Source organism: Nannobrachium achirus (genome assembly GCF_963921795.1).
Source record: "Nannobrachium achirus genome assembly, chromosome: 15".
Classification (NCBI taxonomy): Eukaryota; Metazoa; Chordata; class Actinopteri; order Myctophiformes; family Myctophidae; genus Nannobrachium; species Nannobrachium achirus.
In genome coordinates this window covers 38,696,020-38,720,083 of record NC_137822.1, presented here as the reverse complement: position 1 = coordinate 38,720,083, position 24,064 = coordinate 38,696,020, and the positions used below count along the sequence as shown (strand labels likewise).

The window sequence follows — 24,064 nt, the reverse complement described above, 5'->3', positions numbered from 1 at the left end:
TCAGAACAGGACAGACAGCATCTTAACCCTTTCAAGCATCGGTGCCATTTTAGATAAAAAATAAAATAAAAAATCTTGTACATGTGATAATAAAATCTTGAAAGTTTTGAATTATGACAACTGATTTAGACAGCATTTGTAGAAATCAGCCTCAGGTCTTAAACAACTGTGAACTCCAAAATCCATTATATTTCGGCCGGGTAAGAAAACAGCCAGATCAATAAGCTCACATCTAGCTAAGACATTTAACGAAGAGGAAGGAAAACAGAAAAGACAAGCATAGAGCCCAGAGGGACTCCGCTCAACGTATGGAGGTTTAAGTTCAAAGACAGGCCTGTCTTTGAACTGAAGGAACAAGGGTCTTCAATATGGACCTGAACGCAAATCTGTGTCGCTTTAGATTTGAATCACTTTAAACATTATTTATGCTCTAACCAAAAATAGCAGATATACAAGCTCACAGCGCGGCACCGAGTGCCGTGCTGTGAGCTTGTAGATCTGCTATCTTTCAATAGTTAAAGCATTAAATAATTCTAGCCCTAAAAGCAACGATGGCTACGGCAGTCTGCTCCGGCAACCGGAAATGGACCAGTGCTCGATAAGATAAACCTGCTTGCCGTCGCAGACCATCCTACTCCGGCAAAAGCTACCTTTCCACGCAGTGTCTAACTACGTCTGCTGCATAGACGCGTCACCATGGGAACCCAAGAGTTCAGTGAAAGGGGTGGGAACCCGTCGCCGACGGCTGTTTGCTTAACGTTTTTGACTGTTACTGCGATCACGTCATAGCAGCTGTACTTCCACGGAGCCGTACTGAAAACCGTCTCGGCCTAAAGTCCCTAATATGTTGTTAAGCGGACTGAAGTGTCGGTGGCAAATTTAGATTAAATGTTTTACGCACCATGTTCTTATTTTGATCATAAGAACCAATAACCAAATGTCAAGGTGTCCAGGTTTTCCTCAGAATACGTACGACACTGATTTACGACAACCCTATGGCACATTAGGAGTCTAACTAGTACTAGTGGTTCTCAAATGTTTTATTTGCAAGGACCCCCATAACTCTGAAGTAGGGGTGGGCGATATGGTGATAAATATCGTTGAGACGACACAATGTCTCCACGATATGCCTTTTCAGAGATATCGTATATATATTGTGATACAGGGGGGAGCCTTATAAAACATTGCAGACATTGCATTTAACCCTGCATTTTGGTCTAAATCAGTAGTTCTCAAACCTTAAAACGTCAAGGTCTCCCCTTAACGTTGACAGAATACAAATGAAACCAAATGGTTTCATTTGTATACTGTCAAGAGTTACATACTGGTAAGGGTCAATTTAGACATCCCAAGGAAACCAGTGTCCCTGGATCCCACTTTGAGGACCACTGGTCTAAATGGTCTGTGACACCTTTTTCTTTTAGTTTTTGTTACCGTGTAGGCGGTTTTACTGTTAAGTAACTTGACAAATAACCATAAAAACCAACATGAAAAAGAATTGCGATAAGATTGTGTATCGTGACAGCTTGGAAAAGATATTGTGATAGATTCCATATCGCCCACCCCTACTCTGAAGAGTACATTCTCAGAGTTACAGACCAGTTATGGTCATTCAGGGCCATCTCTGTGTTTCTGTACACACTCACACGTCTGTAACCCTGACCAAACCAAATGGACCCCATGTGTACACTTGCCATTATTTCAAACTTTTGACTCAACTACTATTGATGAATTATCATTTTATTGTTATTATTTGTGCAAATAGCAGATCTACAAACTTGTGCTTGTAGGTCGGCTCAACAAAATACAAAATATAACACAGGGTTAAGTGGTTAATCAGACAAATCGATTTAGTCTGTAAAAAAAAAGAAGAAAAAAAAGGTTAATCAGTTAGAATTTTAAGGAAACACTTTTTTTTGCATAATTCTACAATTCGACAATCAGGAGAGAGGACTCGTACAGTACAGTACATGGATAAAAAAACAAGTAAAACAAACACAAGAATGAACAGTGATAATTGGCACTGGAGCGCTGTAAAATTGAGGCTGCTAAAATCATCTCTCTCCTGATTGGATAAAATTGGTATCCCGACCCCGGAAATGTTATTTCAACCCATTAAAACCAGGTAAGTGTCCGTGTTTTCAAATTCAAAAATAGCAGATGTACAAGCTCAGGTTAGGAGTTGGGGAGATGTTTGTTACTGAACAAACATTCATTACAATAATTACCATTATCATAATCAATATCTGCAGTTTTGAACTTTTAAAAACATATTTTCATTTCCAACAAAAATCACTTTAAAACCACTTAAACCCCATCATACTAAAGGCCCGTCTCTCCGAAACGAAACGAAAATGTTCGGTGAGTTGGGACTTTCCGACGTGCAAATTTCCAAACTCTAATTCCGTGTAATGCTTTTCAGAAGTCGCGAGTAACGTCAATTTGTAGTCGAATCGGACCTTTCCACCGATAAGTTCGGTTTGGAGAGGGTATGGACAGGCCTTTAGTTGACCGGGGTACCCCAGGGCTCGATACTAGGACTCCCTTTTTTCCTTGTACACCAAATGTCGTTGGAGAAAAGCACAGTGAGCTTATAGATCGTCTATTTGCACCAGAACAGAGACTCTAGAGTTCACATGCTTCTACTGTGTATATTATGTCGAATAATAATTAAAGAAAAGAAAGAAGTCTGCTTCCATAATTATAGCTGGCTTGTGCCAGGCCACAGATGTTGACCCCAGGTTTGTGTGGGTGGTTGATCCCTCCACAGATGTTGACCCCAGGTGAGTGTGGGTTGATCCCTCCATAGATGTTGACACCCATCTGTGTGTGTGTGGGCTTATCCCTCTACAGCAAGGGTCTTCAACAGAGGGTCCGGGACCCCTAGGGGGTCCTCAGAGTTACTACAGGGGGTCCTCCAAATCTTTGTGTGATACAATTTATTTCTATTTTTTTATATTAACCACTTGAACCCTAGTGTCCATATTCTGAGAACTTTGGCCGAAAATAGCAGATCTACAAGCTCGCCGATCTACAAGCCCACAACGCCTCGCAGAGCGCTTGTAGATCGGCTATTTTCGGCAAAGAGGTTTGGTGTGGAGGGGAAAAAGAGCAGACTAAGTACAGAGTGAAAAGTCAAGTTTATTAAGTATTGACGGTTCAAGTGGTTAAATATCAAATTGGTCATAAATCCAAATTACACTGATGATTGTGCTGTCAAACAATGGAACGATATGGAATCTATGACAAGGTTGTGGGGGTCCCTGCTTCATCTCTCTCTCAACTAAGGGGTCCCTGACCTGAAAATGTTGAAGACCCCTGCTCTACAGATCTTGACACCCAGGTTTGTGTGTGGGGAGGGGGTGGGGGGGGCAGGGCTCACCCCTCCCAGGGGGGGCTGCGTCTCCCGTCCACATCCGTCTCCACGTGGTACAGCATGTCGGCCAGCGTGTGTTCGATCACCGCTCCCCAGCCCATGTCGCTCATCTAAACCACGAGAAAACACACACAATGACATGTCAGTCCTCTTCTACTGATTTAGAAGAGATCTTAACACTTTAAATGCGTTATATATAATTAACTATTTAGATACCTTCTGCTGGGGTTTTTCCATTGATTGTATGTTATTTTGAAGACCCACAGAAGCCACGATCGTGTCCATGTTGTTGGAAATTCACTATGTTGTAATATCGATCGAGATGTTTTCTTGGCACACCACCAACAAACGAACGCTTGTGCGTTTCGGCTATGAGCCTTCAGAGCGTTCACGTCACATAGAACTGTTCCGCTGAACCGTCCCTACAGTACAACTGAAGCAGTGATCCGTTGGTCAATGCACGCGGTACCACGCCGTCCGCACAGAGACTTTTCAGGAGCACATGCATCGATTAAAAACAAACCTCTATTTCACACCTAAACAAAGTTTACAAAGGCTGCTGACTGTTGGGTGTCACACCCGCATGAATTAACAGTAACATAGGAATGAGCCTAGATTAGGGGTCAGCTAACTTTTTCAAATGAAGTACCATGTTTTTATTTTCTAGATATTCAGTGTGTCATGTTAACACATCTGGTGACAACCCCGAGTTTCCCGAGTTTGAAAAGGTACTACCGCTGTGCCAACCCTGAGTTTCCCGAGTTTGGGCCGTTTTTGAAAAAAAAATTAATACATTTTGGACCTCCAGAAATGTATTAGGCATGATCGCGATCGCGAAATTGCATGTTTAACCCCCATACCAACCCATTCTTTCAAACATGGCAGCCATGTTTGTTTACATCTGAAGAAAACATAATGACTGATAAATCATGAATGCCTGAACGGATTTCCAAGCGGATTTTTTTGTTTGAAAGCTGTGAACAGTGTGCACACACGTGGTGCATCATCTAGGCATGGGGGTGCACTTTTTACACAATTGCGCAATTACATGGAAGTCTATGGTAACCATGGCAACGTGGGACATTGAAGAGAAAAAATCATAGCAACATAAGTGTTAACATACATTTTAATGACACGCCATCAAACATTCTGACATATTTTGATTGGCAGGATATAACGATCATTAGACCCAGAGCAATAATCCACCTATCTCCCCGATGCCCTCCCCAGTCAGAGTTCAGACGACCCAACGCCACAACTAGCTGGGGCGTTTGGGCCCAAACCGGCCATATCTATGGGATAATGTGCTGCTGATTTCATCCCAATCTATGGGATGATAACTTGGGGATCGGGTGGTTTTAATGAATGTAGAATTATGTGCAGGATGTAATTTGCTGTTTATTAGGTGAATTCATTTAATTGACTACATTAAAAAAAAAAACTCTCACACTTCTGCCAGGTTGCCAGTGATCTTCCTCCTCTGTGCCAACGTTGGCACCCGTGCCTAAGGTTGCCCACCCCTGGCATAGATGCATATCAACAGTCCATTGGCATTATGCCAGTGGTTCTCAACCTTTTCAGGCCGCGACCCCCCAAATAATCATATTTTAACTGGGGACCCCCCCCCCCCCCCCCCACCCTGACGAAAAAGAACAAGAGTTGAGGCATAACATTTTGTATAACACTGTTCTATTGTGAAAATAGCAGATCTACATGCTCACAACGCCTTGTGAGCATGTAGGTCGGCTATTTTCACAATTTCTCCCTCTAATATTTGACAATTCTGCTAAGGTTTAATTTGTCATTTTAGAGGTATTAAAAACGTCCTCAAATTGTCACTTTAGAAATGTGCATTCACTTGAACTTTGTGTGTTTACTGTTGAGGTAGAAAACAATGTTGAGCATTAAGTTAATCTAACCCCCCCCGGGGGTCCCAACCCACAGGTTGAGAACCACAAGCTTTTTTGTCCCTTGTACGGGTGCTGCCATCATTGTAGAAATGGTACCATCTCGAATGCTATTGGCTGCCAACGGTCACATGCAACCGCAGGGATACTTGGGAGAATGCGGTGTTGAGCTTGCCAAATAAAGCACACAAAGAAGAACCATCACAAGGCCCTCCTACAGCATACCCTGCTTTAACATCAAATATAACATAAATTGGACCATATTATCACAAAACGCATATGGTGATTGAAACGAGGCTTTGGACTAGCGAAAGGAACCTTAAAGTACTTACTTGTTTATGGTTCGAAAATCAAATGTAAAAGTTAGGGGAAAATGAATGGATGGAATCCTATGGAGAACATGTTGCTTCTGGCACCAGAACAGCACAACTAGCGGCCAATCATAGGAGCTTTCAGTTCCGTGTTTGCCTCATTATAAATCCTGAAGCCTGCCCCCCTGTTGAGCACGGTACAGAAGCAGCATTCCACAAGCAGTGTTTCATGGGGGGAATGTGTATGTAATGTATGTGTGTAAGGTATGTAATGAGCTACTGTACTCACCGGCTGGTACTTGATATCCTTGGGAGGGTGCTTGAAATGTGGGCCAAAGTTAACAGACACCTGTCAACAAAACAAAGGATTTATTAGTCTGCCGTTATGCTAAAACAACATAATTGTATTAAATTATTACTAATTATTATTACCATTACTACAAATGTATTTAGAATAGCCGATTAATCCTCCCCACACATTTCTGTGTGATCACTGCTGTTGTATTCTACTGGCTCACCTGCCAGTGAGGAGCCCCTGGGAGATCATTTAAAACAAGAATGCACTCAGCAGAGTGAATCTTTAGAGGTTTGACTTGGTGAAAAGGTTGTGGGGGTCACCAATATCGTTAGGTTTCTTCCTTGTTAGGGTGATTAGGGTGACTTGTACAGTACGTCTGTACAGTACAAGTACGTACAAAAACATACCATAGTTGTTGGTAATAATACTTGTTGTTTAAAGGTATGAAGTGCATTACCGTGCAGCCCTTGTAGAGGGAGATGGCAGGAAAGTAAAGGCCCTCGAAGAGGTTTTCATAGGCCACGCCTTGGCTCGCCCCGTTCTTATAGAAGATCATCTGAAAGGAAAGCAGCACAAAGTGAACACCTCACACATAGTATGATCAACTGCCCGGGACCCCTAAGGGGTCCTCAGAGATACCGGATTAACCACTTGAATACATTGCATCTCTATTCTAGATATTCTCAAATTGAGCCGAAAATAGCTAATCTACAAGCTTGTAGGTGTACAGTAAAAATAAAAAATAAAATAAAAAGAATAGTCCAAGTACCAATCCAAAGGTCAGGATTAAAAGTATTGAGGGTTTAAGTCGACACACATTTAACATGAATACAATATGTAGAGTGTGTGTGTGTGTGTGGGGGGGGGGGGGGTCCCCCTGCTTCATCTCTCTTTCAGCTAAGGGGTCCTTGGCCTGACTACAGATTGTAGTTAGTCTTTCTACTGACCTTGCTGGGAGTGACGACCTTGAGGCCTTTCTCTGCCTTGTCCAGGTAGTCCTTCTCCTCAAAGTACAGGTAGCTCTTGAACTTAATCAGTGCCTGAAATCACAACAACACATCGTCAGGACAGGTATGTCTGCAAATACATAGGGGCTGTCACTGTCACCATGATGAAATTGCAGCAGTGGTTGTAGCTTGTCTTTCTAAGTGTTTGCTACGCCCCCTAGGGTGTACCTTGTCTTTGTAAGCATCAGCTACATCCCCTAGCTCAGGGGTTTTCAAAGTGGGGCACCCTGGGGTGCCGTGACGGCAGTCCAGGGGTGCCGCGAGATCATTTGATAATATTTGGAATGTATTTCGACACTTGAAAAAAACATTTAGTATCATTTTAAACTTGAAGTACAAAGTTATTTTCACTCAGTTCTAACCAAAATGGCTATTATCTCAACTTTTTCCTCGCAACATAATCACTAAAATATCGTCACTGTCGGGCAGAAACCTTGTATCTCCAAGTTTCAAATGTGTACGTCTTTTGGTTAAGCCAAAGCCCTGCTTCATTATACAAGACTGTCGCACAAAACTAGTGAAAACAGCTGATCTACAAGCACACAAATAGTTTAGTACATTTTATAGATGATAAATACAAGGTTTCCACCCGACAACGACGATATGCTATAAATATAAGGTGCTAGGAGTTAAAATTATAATGTAGGCCTATGGGGTGCCTCGGATTAAAAAGATATTTATGGGGTGCCCTGAGACAAAAACGTTTGGGAACCCCTGCCCTAGGTACCTTGTCTTTGTAAGTGTCAGGCAGAGCCTTGGCGGTCTCCGTGCCGTCGGGCAGCTCTATGAAGAAGCCCAGCGTGTCTCCCTGGCCGTAGGCAGAGGAGTAGTGCTTCCCTATGGACTGGTGGAACTTGGTGCCCTTCTTGCTGCGCCACGAGTAGCTGAACTTGTCGTAGCCCAGAGGAGCCTGCAGGTTACCTGTCACCCAGAGAACACACGTCACTCTATTAGGGCTGCTACGATTATGACATTTTATGTGGGGATTAATTGTCACACAAATAATGGAGGTTAACAATTTAATTGTGTTTTTGTCGCTTCAAAACTTTATGCTGAGCGAAACAAGTAGCGATTTAGTCCATTTCATCTTTCGGTGCCCCAATGCCCACTGTAAAATCCTTACTGTTAACTCTATATAACAGGGGTAGGCAACCTTAGGCACAGGTACCAACATTGGCACAGGGGAGGGTGATCACTGGCACTCTGTGTGAGAGAGAGGATTTATATTTTAAAATCAAATGTTGTTTTAAACGCGGTCAATTCAAATTAAGTAATTTCCTGCAAATGACATTCTGCATATAATTCTACATTCATCAAGATCCTGAACTTTGACTGGGGAGGGAGTCGGGAGACAGATGGGTTATTGCTCCGAGTCTAATGAGCATTATAACAATGTCCTGACAATCAAAATATGTCAGAATGGGGGTGGGGGTCATTAAAATGTATGTTGACACACTGACTATCTAGAAAATTAAAACATGGCACTTCATTTCAAAAGGGTTGCTGACCCCTGCTATATAATGTAATCTATCAGTGTGTCATACAGTAACTATCAATCATTTAGCTGGGGAACACCCTGGAACCCCCTCATCAAGGACCAACTGGGTGTCCCCGGACCCTCATTGGAGAACCATTGATTTAAGAAGCTTGAGTTGAAATAGTAAACACATCAAGCACCCTCTAGTGGATATAAAATAGCATTGCACGTTGAATGCTTACAGAACTCCCTGTGTCAGATGGTGTGGCTGTGTAAGCAAAGGAATCTAGAACAAGGGTTGTCTCCTTGTTAAGTCTGACCATCTGTCTGTCTTAAAGATTAAATCTAGCTTATAATTGCATGTAGATCAGCTATTTTGAAAACATTTGAACCAAAAATCGATTATATTTGTTTATAATTGATTAAATCCATTAGTTCGATAGACCTAAGTGCGATGTGGGATGATCACCTGCCGTGGTCCGGCCAGATCCTGTGTGTGTGTGTGTGTGTGTGTGTGTGTGTTTGTGTGTGTGTGTGTGTGTGTGTGTGTAGTAAGGATGGGACGATATGAACATTTCATTTTACGATCATTGTGAGCAAAGAAATCTCGATTTATGATATTACCGTGATAATCAAAATATCCCCAACATCCATTATCCTGGGGCGGAACATTTGCCCAAAAATAGCAGAACTACAAGCTTGCGACACGTTGTGAGCATGTAGATTGGCTATTGTTTAGCAAAGAGATTTGTTAAAGAGTGAAAAAAAGTACCTTTTACCAATAGAGGGTTTAAGTGGTACCGGATATGCAGCTCGGCAAATAAAAGGTGAATTGATCCCAGTGCATGACGGAGGACAATATCACGACGAATTAAATCTCTGGGTTACGATCATCGTGAGTGTTTTTTTAATATGACGATAAACGATAAAATCGCTTAACGTCCCATCCCTATGTGTGTGTGTGTGTGTAGTACCTAGTGGCTGGGACCAGCCCAGCCGGGCTGCGGTGTCAGGAGGCATCTCGTCCACAGACACCTCAAAGAACCAGGAGCCCTTGCGGACGCCGTGCGACGCTCTGACCATGGAGTAGCCCTTCTCCCCCGTCACCGTCAGCCGGTCGTCCGAGATCTTCAACTGGGGCGCTGGAGGAAGACCATGTCAGTATTATACTGTATAGGAGAACATCTGATGCAGAAATAGACTCTGTACCATATCTGCGGACTATGCAGTCAAACTCAACAAGCGCTCACTCTGCACCTTAACGTCCACGTCATGTACACATTAAAGATCTGCTGCTATGCTCATACACCTTGTTTAACTCATTTACTGCCTCACCCCGATAATCCAGAGAAAAAGCCTATATTTCTCTCCGCCAGGCCCGATAAACCAGAGAATTTAATATGCTTTAATCACTATAAAACATTTGAAATTATAATCGCTGTTTATCGCTAAGTGGTCTCTCCCGCGAAAAAATGCTTACGGTCTCATTTCCGGCTTCCGCCAGATCAGGTTTCTGTATCATGGTCGGGGGCAGGAACAGAGTGCAGCTAACGCTAGCCATCATGTAAACACTGCTAGACGGAGCTCAGCGATGGAAGTGTCTTTTTCAATAGGATTTTTTTGTTTGAAAGCTGGGATCGGTGTACACACGCCTGGTGATCTGTGCACAATGTGCACGCAGGCGCCCACGTTAAAAGGTAAGGACAACATAGCAGTCAACCCCGAAAGTTAATGTTTTTTAATAGCAGTAAATGAGTTAACCTCAGGTACACATTGCACCGGATATAGATATACCCCATATATGTAAATATGTAGATATGTTGTTGTTTGAAGCTTGAAACGTAGCACCAAGTGATGCATTTTGAGCTTGTAGATCTCCTACTTTTGCTAATTTCCAAAACATTTGATTAATTCTTTCTCCTTATCCATGAATTCCTTTACCAAGGCATGTAAAACAGTTTTTTTCTAATTTCATGACCGTGGGAGAGCCCCTGGTAGTACCTCTGTCATGTAGTGCCAGCAGCACCCTCTCGTACAGACAGGCCCAGTACAGGTCCCCTTACCTCTGTCATGTAGAGCCAGAAGCACCCTCTCGTACAGGCAGGCCCAGTACAGGTCCCCTTACCTCTGTCGTGTAGAGCCAGCAGCACCCTCTCGTACAGACAGGCCCGGTACAGGTCCCCTTACCTCTGTCATGTAGAGCCAGCAGCACCCTCTCGTACAGACAGGCCCGGTACAGGTCCTCTTAATACCTCTGTCATGTAGAGCCAGCAGCACCCTCTCGTACAGACAGGCCCGGTACAGGTCCTCTTACCTCTGTCATGTAGAGCCAGCAGCACCCTCTCGTACAGACAGGCCCGGTACAGGTCCCCTTACCTCTGTCATGTAAGGCCAGCAGCACCCTCTCGTACAGACAGGCCTGGTACAGGTCCCCTTACCTCTGTCATGTAGAGCCAGCAGCACCCTCTCGTACAGACAGGCCCGGTACAGGTCCCCTTACCTCTGTCATGTAGAGCCAGCAGCACCCTCTCGTACAGACAGGCCCGGTACAGGTCCCCTTACCTCTGTCATGTAGAGCCAGCAGCACCCTCTCGTACAGACAGGCCCGGTACAGGTCCCCCGGGATGGGCTTCCCGGCCCAGCAGTCCAGCTCCAGCTTCTCGGGGTCCGGGGCGTGGGGATCCGGCTCGGCCAGGATGTAGCGGTAGCCGTCCTTGTTGAAGGGGTGCTCCAGGGGGTATCCGTGGGGGGGCAGGCGCTGGGCCGAGAACAGAGGGTCACTGCAGAGATGACAGGACAAAGAGAAGGGGGGAGACTGTTGTGAAAAGTGTTGGTCTTCAACCGGCCAGAAATTTCACTAACTACCAAAACTTCCACCTCAATCTGAAGACTCACCTCTTCAGACTCCACCTTAACCTGATGCCCTAGCCACGATGCCCGTGCAGGCTTATGCAAAGGCTAAAATGTAACTAGATAGCATGTTATGTAGACCGTTTCCAGGTCATTGTTGACCTGGCATCCTATAGTGAGTATAGTTTCAATGTACTGATTATTACCGCGCACAAGTACTAAGATCGGCTGGGTATGTATGTCGTTGTGCTTGTTTGTTTAAGCCCGTAGTTCAATCAGGGACCAGCATTTCTGGCAACGTCATCAACAGCCAATGAGGGACCAGCATTCCTGGTGATGCCAGCAGGGATGTCACACTGGCATTACCAGTGGTGAGTGCACCTCATGGCATGCTCTGCTGGCGCACAGCTCATACATGGCCTATGGCCTACTTGTGCGCAAGACGCGAGTTGGCACCTCGACAAACTGTAATTCGAATTGATTTCTTTGGTTATTCTGCTGTTAGACTGATGAGAGGTTCTTGGCTTACTTACGATCCTAGAGAAAAATTAAAATGATTTGATGTATTATTACCTTGTGCTGTCCTTGCTTATTGTTGTCTGCTAAATGCCTAAATTGTAAATTGTCAAGTCAGTGATTCGTTTAAACCTTCTTCGACATGGCACAAAACAAAGGTAACAGTAATTTGACTGCGACATGTGTCATTTGGGGTCCCAGGGGACGGCAATTGCCACCCCCTAGCATTAGCATTTATCCACCTCAAATGAGGTTATTTTATGCATAGTTTCTCCACAAAGACTTCTTTTGCAGATTAATCAGATTTTTTTGTTAGACGCATGTTTTCTTGTGTTCAATTAGAATTAACCACTTCCAGCGTCCCTACTTGGCATGATAGGTGAACAACCTTATGTCAGCCATCACTTTACAGCTTCACGTCGCTGGCTTCACAACACTAGCTTCACAACGCCCCGCAATGCGAGCCGCTGTGAGCTTGTAGTTCGGCTATTGTCACTGTGGAACCCAGTCAAAATAAATGTTGCACCTACAAAGTGTTTGTCAGGGTGAGGGGGGTCCCCAGTTCAAATGATTATTTCCCGGGGGATCCCCAGTTCCTATATAGGGTATGCGCGTGACATCATCATCATCATCATACACGGATTTTATGCGGGAACGCCTACTGAGTGGCAAAAAAATACTTTCTGGCTTTGACAGCCCATACATCCAAACAGAAAAGTCCTATCTGATTGCATTAAACAACGTTAAACACCGTTAAACTCACTTTGCCACTCGATTTGCCACCCACTTTATGCATGCGCATACCCTCTATATGAATGAGGGGTCACGGCTTGAGGACCTTGGGAACCCTTGGTATAAAGGATGTACCTGCGTGTTCTCTTGGCAGCTCCAGCCGTCGCTCCCTCTTGTTGCTGCTGTTGCTTACGCTTGGCTCCTCTGCCTTTTCCTGGAGCAGCAGCCAGAGCCCCTTCAGACAGACACAACCATGTTATGCTGCTGTACAATAAAACTAAAGCACACAGTGGACGCATGCACATTGTGCGTGTGCTGTGAGCGCAAACACACACACATGCATATACACAGTGACAGCACCTAATTGATTGTGGCGTGTGCACGTCGGTAGACAGCGGACTCGAAGGAATTAGTCTAGATCGCATTTGGCAATTAAATGCAAAGATCAGCCACACCAAGAGTAATGACTATAATGACAAATATAAAGGCACTGTTTTAAAAGATCGTGGACTATTACAGCAGCGCTGAACGATATCGTTGCCATCACTTTCAGAGCGATTTGATGAACGATGAAACTGAAGGCCAATCTAACCTCCATCCCAATTTACAGGACGTCATGTTCAACACTCCCGTCACGTTTGTTTACAGAACTTATGGTTCATGAGTGTGGATGCTCATTATAGCCATCAGGGTTAGGGTATCTATCACTATAGTTATCTTCATAGTAATCATTCATGGTGTGGAAGGTGCTTTAGAACGCCTCTTCTTTGTGGCCCTCCATCTTCGTACTGTACATACATACAGGTGGAGTGAAATAAATTGTGAAATTCAACCACCATCGTTCAACAGGTAGACCTCCATTGAAAAGCTTCACCAGAAAACACAGATTAAATGTGCTGCCTTCAATCATCAGTGATGCCATTTTCAGCTTCATATAGATTTGAGTAAACCTTTAGTAAATGTCGTCCGATAACTATATGAACGCCTGTGCGTCCCTAAAAATAGCCGATCTAAAAGGTTGTATTGCTTGTAGCCCTGCTCTTCTCATCATATAACAGACAATAGCGTCTGCGTGTGAGAAAATGTTTGAGGAGGCTAAAAACCCACAAAGAAGAGGATGAAGCAAAGCCCATACACTCCCCAGTTTAAATTAGTATGAGGCCAGAGGGACACGTTTTCAACTGGGTTACATTTGTCACTTTCTCACCAAAGCATGAATGAAACTTAAAGCTCCCTTCACAGGTTATAATAAGCAACAACCAAAAACATAATGATATCATAATTTATGCAGCAGTCATTATTTGGAATGACACCAAAGCTAATCTTTAGAACAAGACTCCTGCACATACCAAAGGAGAAAGATACTAAAATCGTCTAATATTATTTAAATATAATATACAATATTTATTGTATTACATCTTTTAGCCGTCGCTAAAAGCCAAGCAGGAGTAGTAAAATAAAACCAGAAAACAAGAGCTAAGACAATAAAGGAGTTCTGATAAGCAATAGTAGCGGTTTTAAAAACATTTCAGCACCGGAACCCAAGCTCACAGAAACACACTAGGGTTCGGTGATTAAGGATCACACATGTACTTTCCCAAATTACAACAGTTTATTAAAGGCTAGATTATTTGTCAGGCGCTTTGTTTCAGATTTCAATGGATTTTCGAAGCATGGAAACCAGGGTACAATACGGGTACATAAGGATGGAAACCAGGGTACAATACGGGTACATAAGGATGGGGAGAAGGAGCAAGATGAGGACTAATTAGTATTGGATGAAAGCCAACAGGAAAATCCAAAATGGCACCCAACTCTCACACGTGTATGTTAACACATGGGAGTACAGGGCGCCATTTGAGACGGCAGACTTTAGGGTTTCCCAGAACCAATCAGCAACAAGCCAGAGGATGAGGCGCACACATATAAATCCACCAATAGGAGGGGAGAAAGCTTTGGGAGGCCACCAATCATAATGCAGAGCAGCGCAGACAGGGGAAGTTACAACTGGACCTGGATGAAGTTGACCGTTAATAGAACCTTTATTTAACACTTTTCATGCGGTGAAAACAGATGCTGTTTTTTTATTTAATGTTCTCATAAAATGACATGCCCAAAGTGATTAAGATGTAGCATGCCCATAATGAATTCCAAATTGGGCTAGGGCTGCGTAATATATTGATATTACATCGATATTGTGGTATCAGACTAGCTTTTGCATGTCGTAATAACATGATATTTCTTAATTGTTGTCTTTTCTTGGTTGTAATCACTTAAGCCTTTTTTATACTTGTTTTTTTTTCTTTTTTTTAAATAGCCAAAAAGAGAGAGCTACAAAAGCAACAATAGAGCTACAAGCTCTTGCTTGTGAGCTTCTATTTTTTAAAGTTTTCTATGAAAACTTCTATCCCAATGCGATATTGTCATCACAGTATCGATACCGTAGCCTGGTAAAACGTCTAGGGCGAGTGCATTCACATTATCACGTGTCTTCTACAGTCTGGACCCAAGTGCTAGGTGGGCGATTTGCAGAAACCAAAGCGTGTAAGAGCCAATAAGCGTCTACACTTGACAGACAACGATTGCTTCCACTTTTTGGTTTCTGCTAAAAGCCCACTCTGGGTCCAGACCGGTCTGTAGAAGACACACGATCATTTTACGATGTTTCACCAGGCTACAATATCGAGGCATTTTATTTGGTAAAAGAAATATATATATATAATATATATTATTATAAATATTTTTATTTTGTTCATATCGCCCAACCATAAACCTGGCTAAGTTGGGGAAAAAAGAAAAAAAAAATTAGGCGTTTGTTTTTAAGCCAACTTCGTCTACTATCCAGAGGGTTACAGGAAGCGCACACACACACAAACACACACAGTTCAAAATGCTACACATATTCACCTGAGAAGGTTGATCCACCTGGAACACAATGCACAACACTTAGGACCACAGTCACCTTTAACATTGTTTTAAAGTTCTTACACACCAGGGGTCTGGTCTCTCTGTATTGTCTGGCTGCATGTGTGTCTCAAACCAAACCGCTGGACTGCTCAGCATTCTTGCACACACCGCCACTAGGCTAATGTAGAACCACAATGATTTCTGTTCAAATTATGTTCTATAATTTTTGAAATATTTGGATCACTTACAGTTGAAGCCAAAGGGGCTTGGTTTGCCCAACTGTGAGCATGAACTGGGTTGAAACCATGCCCAAATACGTTGTCAAACATCATACTGTAGATGAGTGATGTCTGAGATCCATGTGAAGCCACGTCATTGGACCCCAAGTCTTGTTAAATCGCCCCAAAAATACATAGTTTCAAACAGTTGTTTGTGTCGTGAACGTTAAGTGCTGATGAAGTAACATAATTTTTACTCAGAACAAGGTCGATTCTTGGAGTTTCCGCAACACCAATAAAGACATCAACCTACATGAATGAGGCATCGACTACAGGTATATGAGAATATTTTTGATGAAAAATATTTACCGGTGAGTGAGTATTCATTATTTTCATAATCATTCATTTGTCAGGCCTTGGTGCAAAGGCCTTTGGGGGAATAACACTGCCGGTGTCATTTTGACCCACCGAAAAAGGGTGGCAGTGCCAACATGAAAAAGCCAGCCGTTATCAGCAGGAAATGTTTCCCTCCCATCGGCCTCTGGAGATAAAACATCAATCAATCGAGATAAACCAGTTCCAGTGGTTGTCCTAAGATATCTGCACCATCAATTCCTGGCACTGCTTTGTTGCACCTACTGCATATTACATTGTTAATGACAATTATTACGACGACTCACCATTGAGTCCTCCAACCGCAGGGGCAGCGGTGGTCTGTTTCTGCGTATCGTATGAGGGCCCGATGTTCCCCAGGTCCTGTAGAAGAAGAACAACACATTCACACACAGCTCAGTTATATTTCATCCATTTGTACCTCCCATGGGGGCCCCCCACCCAAATTACTGATAGTTAGGAATGACCACTTGACACCTCATATACGCACACTCACAGCTCCAACACAGTCAGAGAAAGCAGCAACACGAGTCTGAGGCACACAAACTGATTTAGCAGGTCATAAACGATTTACTCAGGAATCACGTTCAATATGAGCGGGTGGCTTAAAAAGAGCAATCTTTGGTTTTTGTTACTCAAGAGAGCGAAAAGCTTAATAATAATAATAATATCTGGGACTTATATAGCGCTTTCCTGAGTACAAAAGAGATAAAACATACAACAATAAAAACGAGTTCAAAAATGTCAATTGGGGAAGGCGATTTTGAACAGATGGGTTTTCAAGGCGGTTTTGAAGGTAGGGAGGGAGGGAGCATCTCTGATGGGCTTGGGTAGTTCATTCCAGAGGGTGAGGGCGGCTACTGAGAAGGCCCTCTTTGTCGCCCCTTACAAATACATGGACCACGGGTCCATTTGGTTCCATCTTCTGTACCCTCATGGAGTATTTAGATTACGATGTAACATTATCAAGCGGGGAGAGCATTCTCACAGACGCATCGCCTCATAGACAGACAACCAGACCAGCTTCCAGCAGCTCCCACGACGTCGAAAAACGCCATGGTCCGTGGCCAAAGATAAAAACAAGAGCTAGAACAAAAACTCTGGTGGTTCTAGCAACATATTTTGGCTAAATGCTGCAGTTTACAAATGTGTGCACACAACCACCTCCACAGCTTTTATTGATATTGTAGCGTTTTATTGGCTGGCAGGTGAGCCGGTACGATGCGACAGCAGAATGTATAGATTGGCACAACGACTTCAGTTGGGGAGAAAAGGGGGCAGAAGAAAAAACATTACCTGATCCAAAAGTCCAAACTTTGGATAATCCTCCTCTGGGTCCTTGCTGCCGGGGTCTGGGTGTTCTTTCACCAGAAATACATCTCGTTCTTTGCTCTGGAACAAAGACACAGGGGAATGAGTGCGCACAAGTACTGATAAAGTAGATTAAAACAAAGGAATTATAACTTAAATTATAACTTCTTCCAGTTATATTGCAATAATATTCAGTTGATACAAAATCCCAATTGCACCCCTGGACTTGTCTCACGGCAGACCAGTGTGCCTTGACACATTGTTTGAAAACCACTGGCAATTTGTTTCCCTGAGAATTAAACTCATTGATCATAGTTCAGTGAGTTTTACACAAATAGTTCCCATTTTCCCAAACCATGAAAAGGCGACATTACCATGGTTTTCACAATGTTGTTGGGCCATGTGAGTTTCCCTGGTCTCTGACGAGTGGTCATGCACTCCCAGTGCTTATCAATGAACGGAATGATGTCCTGCAATGTAGAGGGAAAGAAATACATTAGAAGAAGTACCAAGATTTAGGTTTAACCCATTAAAACTGGGAAAGCATCAGTCATTTTAAATTGTTTGTTATATTTTAACAATTTTAACCATTAACCATCTTTAAGGGGAACATTTTTTAACTAAAAAAGGAATCTGGAACAAGATATTTTGAAAAGGTAGTCTGTGGCCAAATACATATGATTTTAGGGGTCCTTGACCCTGAATAAGTTTGACCACCACTGATGTAGCAACGTACGTATTTTCGTTTTCAACTGTTTTTTAAATGATTCAAACCCATCATAATCAAAGTGGTTAATACTTGTGTTGAACATAATGACATTTAAACCCAGACTGTTTGGTGGCTGGACAGGACACCTTGTCTTTGGAGAACATGGTATTTGGGTGTTCTTCTACCTTGTCTTTGGAGAACATGGTATTTGGGTGTTCTTCTACCTTGTCTTTGGAGAACATGGTATTTGGGTGTTCTTCTACCTTGTCTTTGGAGAACATGGTCTTTGGGTGTTCCTCTTGTGTCCGGGACCTCCATGTCAGGTTAGCTAGGGCTGTCAGGCACATCTCTTTAAGGTCTGAAAACAAGCACAATAAAGTAACTCTTAATCAATAAGCTAAATAAAGTGTATCTGGAAAGATGGATGGAAGAAGTAAGTCTGACAAGTACTATAGTCTGGTTGCCCTGTTAGGTAGGGTGACCATATATTCAGCCGCTCAAACCGGGGCGCGAACCACTGTTCCCTAAAACCAGGACCCTCAAAGCAATGTGCACGTTCACCGCGCAAGCACACGCCCATTCTCTAACGTTCATGCACGCGCACATACGCACTGTAGGCCTACAGAGGGGTTGTATACAGGCAGCGAATGATTGACAGGCAAACAGGCAATGGAATTGTTCACATTTTCTGATTGGTTAGGTGAGCATGTTTTCATGAAAAGAACATGATAAACGTCTATTCAACCACTGAAAACAGCTACTATTATTTTAATTCTGGCAAAAACCGGGACAATTTCATAGTGAATGTTGAAACAACGGACATATTAAGTGTTTTAGAGATATTTGTCGGGACTCGGGACATGCAGCTTGAAACCGGGACAATCCCAGCCAAACCGGGAGGTCTGGTCACCCTACAGTTAGGGCAACTACACTAATGACACGGTTTACCCCGATAGTACTGGTATAAGTACAACCGTCCGAATCATCCCCAGATAAAGCTGAACACCTACTGGCTTGCTTCCTGAGGAAGTATGTGTTTCCGCTGTGATGGCACACGTTGCAATGGAACACGTAGTTGGTCATGAAGGGAAGACAGGTTCTATAATGGAGAGAAAAGTCAGGGAACAAAATGATAAAAATATTAAAACAAAAAACATTAATTTGCTTAAAGGAAACTTCATCCCCCCTGGGCATGCGTGTGTGGTTCAACATGAGCTGTGATCGCATGTATGTAAGTGTTTTGAAAAGTAAAGTTGTTGAGAGAAAATGTGGTGTTTTGGAAGTAATACGGACACAGACTGGATACATGACACTTTGAGAGATGTTTGAGTTCATAAACAGATTTATGATATAGTTTTGAGCAGTTAATCCTTTCCCACATTTTCTTCAAAAAAAAACGGGATGAGTTATTTGACAGCAAAAAAGGTCATGTTGTGGGTGTTACTTTAAGTAATGCTAAGTACAAGCTTGTAGATTGGCTATTTTCAGTGCCAAAAAAATCAGCTGCTGACATAGTCAAAGCTTCATAAGCGACTGAAAGGAGAAATGTTGCAGAGTAAACAGACGTACGCTGTGTCGATGGCGAAGGTGTCCGCAGTGAACCACTTCATACACAGAGCACACTGCAGCTCCACCTCTCCCAGCTGCCGGCCGCTCTCCTCGTCCCCCGACCCCGTCAGGGTGTCGGCAGCCTCCGAGCCTTCGCCCACCGTTTCCTGCAACACCGTTTTGTAGCTTTTAGAAACAGTTTGCGTCGTTTGTACACATTGACCACTGTATAATCCATAAGGAGATAAGCATGGCATACAATACTGTTGCTGTCAGGCAGACACCTTGTGTCTCTAGCCTCGGATCAAGACTATAAGATGCATTTTAACGAGTCTGACTTTTGCTTCCCGGGACAATGATCCACATGTCCTAGACTAGGGGTTCCCAAACTTTTCTGTCTCAGGGCACCCTATAAATATATATTTATTTAATCCGAGGCACCCCTACATTATAATTTTCACTCCCAGCACCTTATATTTATAGCATATCGTCGTTGTCAGGTGGAAACCTTGTATGTCCAAAACTGTTCGTTTTGTATTTATCATCTATTAAATGTACTAAACTAGTGAAAACAGCAGATCTACAAGCACACAAGATCTACAAGTGCTTGTAGATCGGCTGTTTTCACTAGTTTTGTGCGACGGTCTTGTATGATGAAGCAGGGCAAAAGACATGACGAGATACAAGGTTTCTGCCCGACAGTGACGATATTTTAGTGATTATGTTGCAAGGAAAACGTTGAGCTAATAGCCATTTTGGTTAAAAAATGACTGAAATAACTTTGGACTGCTGTCACGGCACCCCAGGGTGCCCCGTCACCCACTTTGAAAACCCCTGTCCTAGACTCTTCTCCCTTCTGGCCCCCAAACTGTTGAACGATCTTCCCATTGCAGTTAGAACTGCAGACTCACTCCCAATCTTCCGCCGTAATCTGAAGACTCACCTCTTCAGACTCCACTGTACCCTGTAGCACTTGCCCAGGCCTCGACAACCTTGCGGGCTAAAATGTAATTTAGATGCATATTATGTATGCCACCAAGGTCATTGTTGACCTGGCATCCTTTAGTGAGTATCTTTCAATGCACAGATTATAGATTCTTTGAGGATATTCTACTGTTAGACTGAGGATAGGTTCTTGATTTACCTAAGATTACTATTGCTATGCATTTGATGCATTACCTTGTGCTGTCCTTGCTTATTGTAAGTCACTCTGGATTAAGAAGATCAGATCGTCTGCTAAATGTATCTGTGATAGTATTGGTGTCTATAGCCCTATTGTCAATGGAAATCCGCGAGCAACTAATACAGTACAAACAGGATCCTAAGTAACGTCAAGTTCACATCAGTGAATAAACAGGATACAGGGTCAACAACACTTTATACATTTTGTTTGTACGCGTACAGTGAAGTTCAGGCTTTGCGCACATATTTCCAGTGACTATAGGGCGATAATAGACCAAGGGCTCTATTATGATCCAGGTCTTATGCCTTAACTTCTTTGCCTTTTTTGACAAACATTTTTAAATACTTCAAATAGGGCTGTCACAATTATTACATAATCGTCTAATCGTGATTATTTGACATAATCGTGATTATTTTTCATAATCGTCATAATCGTTTCCATGTCAAAAATAGTGGAAATAGCAGATCTACAATCAAAGTTATTTTTTAAGTAGTAAGTTGTCAAATATGTCAGTAATTTCTTTGTATATTTAGGTTATGTGTCATATCTACCATGTACAACTTCAAAGCCTAAAAGCCAAACAGAAATGTAATTATCAATGACAAAAACACAATTGTATCGTTAATCGCCAATTATTTGAGTGACAATTAATCGTCATGTAAAATGTCATATCGTGACAGCCCTAACTTCAAATGCTGATCTACATCTCTATGTTGTGAGCTTGCAGATCAGCTATTTGAAATATTAAATGAAATATGTATATATAGTAAAAAAAGGCAAAGAAGTTAAGGCATAAGGCATAAGACCTGGATCATAATAGAGCCCCAAGACTATCAAGACTCGAAAAATACATCTATGATTAGTCTTGATCCATTCAAGAATATTTTTTCCCCATATGTTAGCTCATCTGCAAGCTCACAACGCCTGTGACGCATTGTGAGCTTGTAGATCAGCCATTTTCAATTACCATTAATGGTTTAAAATTTTACTTGAAAAATAACATTGATGGATATACTAGGTTTCCGCCCGACAGCAACAATATGTACAGTGTCAAAGCTAGATGTTATGGGAATGAAATGCAGAGCATCAGACATTAAACAAGGTGAGAATGGAAAGCTACATTATGTATAAAAATATTACCGTTCCCTCTTTTCCATTGGATGACTCAGTGTCCATGTTAGTTGCTAGTTCACCAAATCCAGCATCACTGAAATTAAAACATAATATTATATAAAAAAAGTCATGAGATCGAATTAAAGCATTGTGTGTGTGTGTGTGTGTGTGTGTGTGTTCGCGCGCGCGTGTGGGTGCCATTAGGATATTAATGACACAATTAAGAGAATGTATCGATTTTCAATTCATCTGTTGAAGATCATCAAGAATATTCAGCTAGATTCAAAAAGGGAGTTATAAATGCCGATATATTTGGTTGGAATGTAAAAAGGGAGGCGCCTACAATATCCTCTGCATATTTCATGTATTTATAATTCATTAAATTCAGGCTATAGGCTTGGATCAAGACGGCCAGTCTTGTATCAATGCTCATTTTGAACTCAACTCCAAGACTGTCATATAAAATGACAGTCAGTCAGTCTTGTATCAAGGCTAAGTGGATGTTTTAGTGCAGTGGTTCTCAACCTTTTAAGGCTGTGACACCCCAACTGGGGATCCCCCCCACCCCGTCCCCGACCAGCACTAAGAGTTGAGATATTACATGTTGTATAAAACAGTTCTATTGTGAAAATAACAGATCTACATGCTCACTATTTTCACAATTTCTGCCTCTAATATTTGTCAATTTGGCCAACATGTGTCATTTTAGGGGTATTGAAAAGTCCTTAAATTGTCACTTTACAAATGTGCAGATACCCTCTATACACTTAAACCTTATGTCAGTTTGTTTACTGTTGAGTGAGAAAACAATGTTGCACATTAAGCTGATCATCTGGGGACCCCCCAAAACAATTTGGGGACCTCCCGACCCACACGTTGAGAACCACTGGTTTAATGAACCTTTATAAGCAAAAAAGCCACTCGTTTTGCCACATTACATTGCGAGCAGTACTCATATTACTAAATTGTGTTTAAATCTAGCTGCGAGCTGGCTTTTTAAGCCAATGCAGTTCCATTTGAGGGTTTCTGGGCAATATTTGCTATTTGCATGCATGATGATGCATCTTCATTCATGAATCCAGGTTGATATTGCTAGCCTAGCCGAGGTGCTACTATACTATACTGCTATGTCTGACTCGTGGGAGGCCAGCTTCATACAAACAGTTTATTATCCAACACGCAGAGATAGTTAATGTGTCCAAAAGTGCGTCGCTACGACAATAAAACGTGTTAAATAAGTGTTAAATGTGTTAAACCTCTCTGCAGGCTCCGGGTCCACAGCTGCAGCCTCCGCTCCGGACGCCATGTTTAGTTCTGTGTCAATAACAAAAGGAAAATACCGCGAGACGCGAGAGACCGTTGGGACGTTGTGCTTCCGGGGTCGCAGCAACCTTCTTGAGACATGTCTGGCTGCAGACCACAGATTAGGGGGGCGGATTGTGTGAGGGATGCTATTGGATAGTATGAGAATGACTCAATCCGCCCCCTGGAATCTCAATCCACCCCCTATGACGTTGCACGGACGGGGCGGAAGTCTGGTGAGGGAAATGTTTCAGAGTCCTGCTGGACTTAGAAGAAAAACTGATAAGCCGTTTTTCTTCTGAGTCCTGCTGGACTTAGAAGAAAAACGGCTTGTGAGGGAAATGTTTCAGAGTCCTGCTGGACTTAGAAGAAAAACGGCTGGTGGGCCCGGGGGGTCCCTGGAGGGGGTCCCCGGGCGGCGGTGCTCGGAGGCCCGCCAGGGACCACCGGGGACCGCCGCTGGTGGTCCCCGGTGGTCCCTGGAGGTCGCCAGGCCCGGTTTTCGGGGCCTGGCGCCGGCCCTGGGGGTCCGCGGGGGTCCGCGATGGCACCATCGTGTGCGGGGCGGCGAGCCGGTTCCGACGGTACCAGGCTCGAGCGCGAGGCCCAAAGGGCGGTTGAATAGGAGCCTAAAGCGTTTGGCGAGCTTGGGTATCTGCTATAGATGCGAGATTTTTTCTAAGTCCAGAATATCCACAGGTCCCCATGGAGCTTGCTGGTATAGAGGCCGGCGCTGGGTGGAGTGTGGCCGAGGAGGGAGCTCCTAGTCGGCCTAGAGGGTGTGGAGGGTCGGCCCTGGTGCTCTGGAGCTCCGAGCTCCAGGCTCCCTGGCTCAGTGCCCACTTTAAGCACTGACTAACACTAAAAGGCAGGGGCAGGGGAGACAAGCTCAGGGGGTCCCCGGGA

The 24,064-nt window shown here is 43.2% G+C and overlaps 1 protein-coding gene across 1 annotated transcript; it reads right to left on the bottom strand.

Annotated features, from left to right (window-relative positions):
• Positions 1-423: 423 nt before the first annotated feature.
• ash2l (ash2 like, histone lysine methyltransferase complex subunit) lies at positions 424-23,161 on the bottom strand. Its single transcript, XM_080742935.1, has 17 exons — positions 23,113-23,161; positions 21,884-21,950; positions 19,582-19,727; positions 19,023-19,111; positions 18,276-18,370; positions 17,678-17,773; positions 17,289-17,384; positions 16,280-16,355; positions 15,382-15,399; positions 12,610-12,709; positions 10,939-11,156; positions 9,351-9,518; positions 7,627-7,820; positions 6,840-6,932; positions 6,350-6,448; positions 5,884-5,943; positions 424-3,486 (listed from the first exon to the last, which is right to left on the bottom strand). Exons 2-17 carry the CDS (start codon positions 21,917-21,919, stop codon positions 3,379-3,381), a joined length of 1,692 nt encoding a protein of 563 aa, XP_080599061.1. The 5' UTR covers positions 21,920-21,950; positions 23,113-23,161; the 3' UTR covers positions 424-3,378.
• Positions 23,162-24,064: the final 903 nt, after the last annotated feature.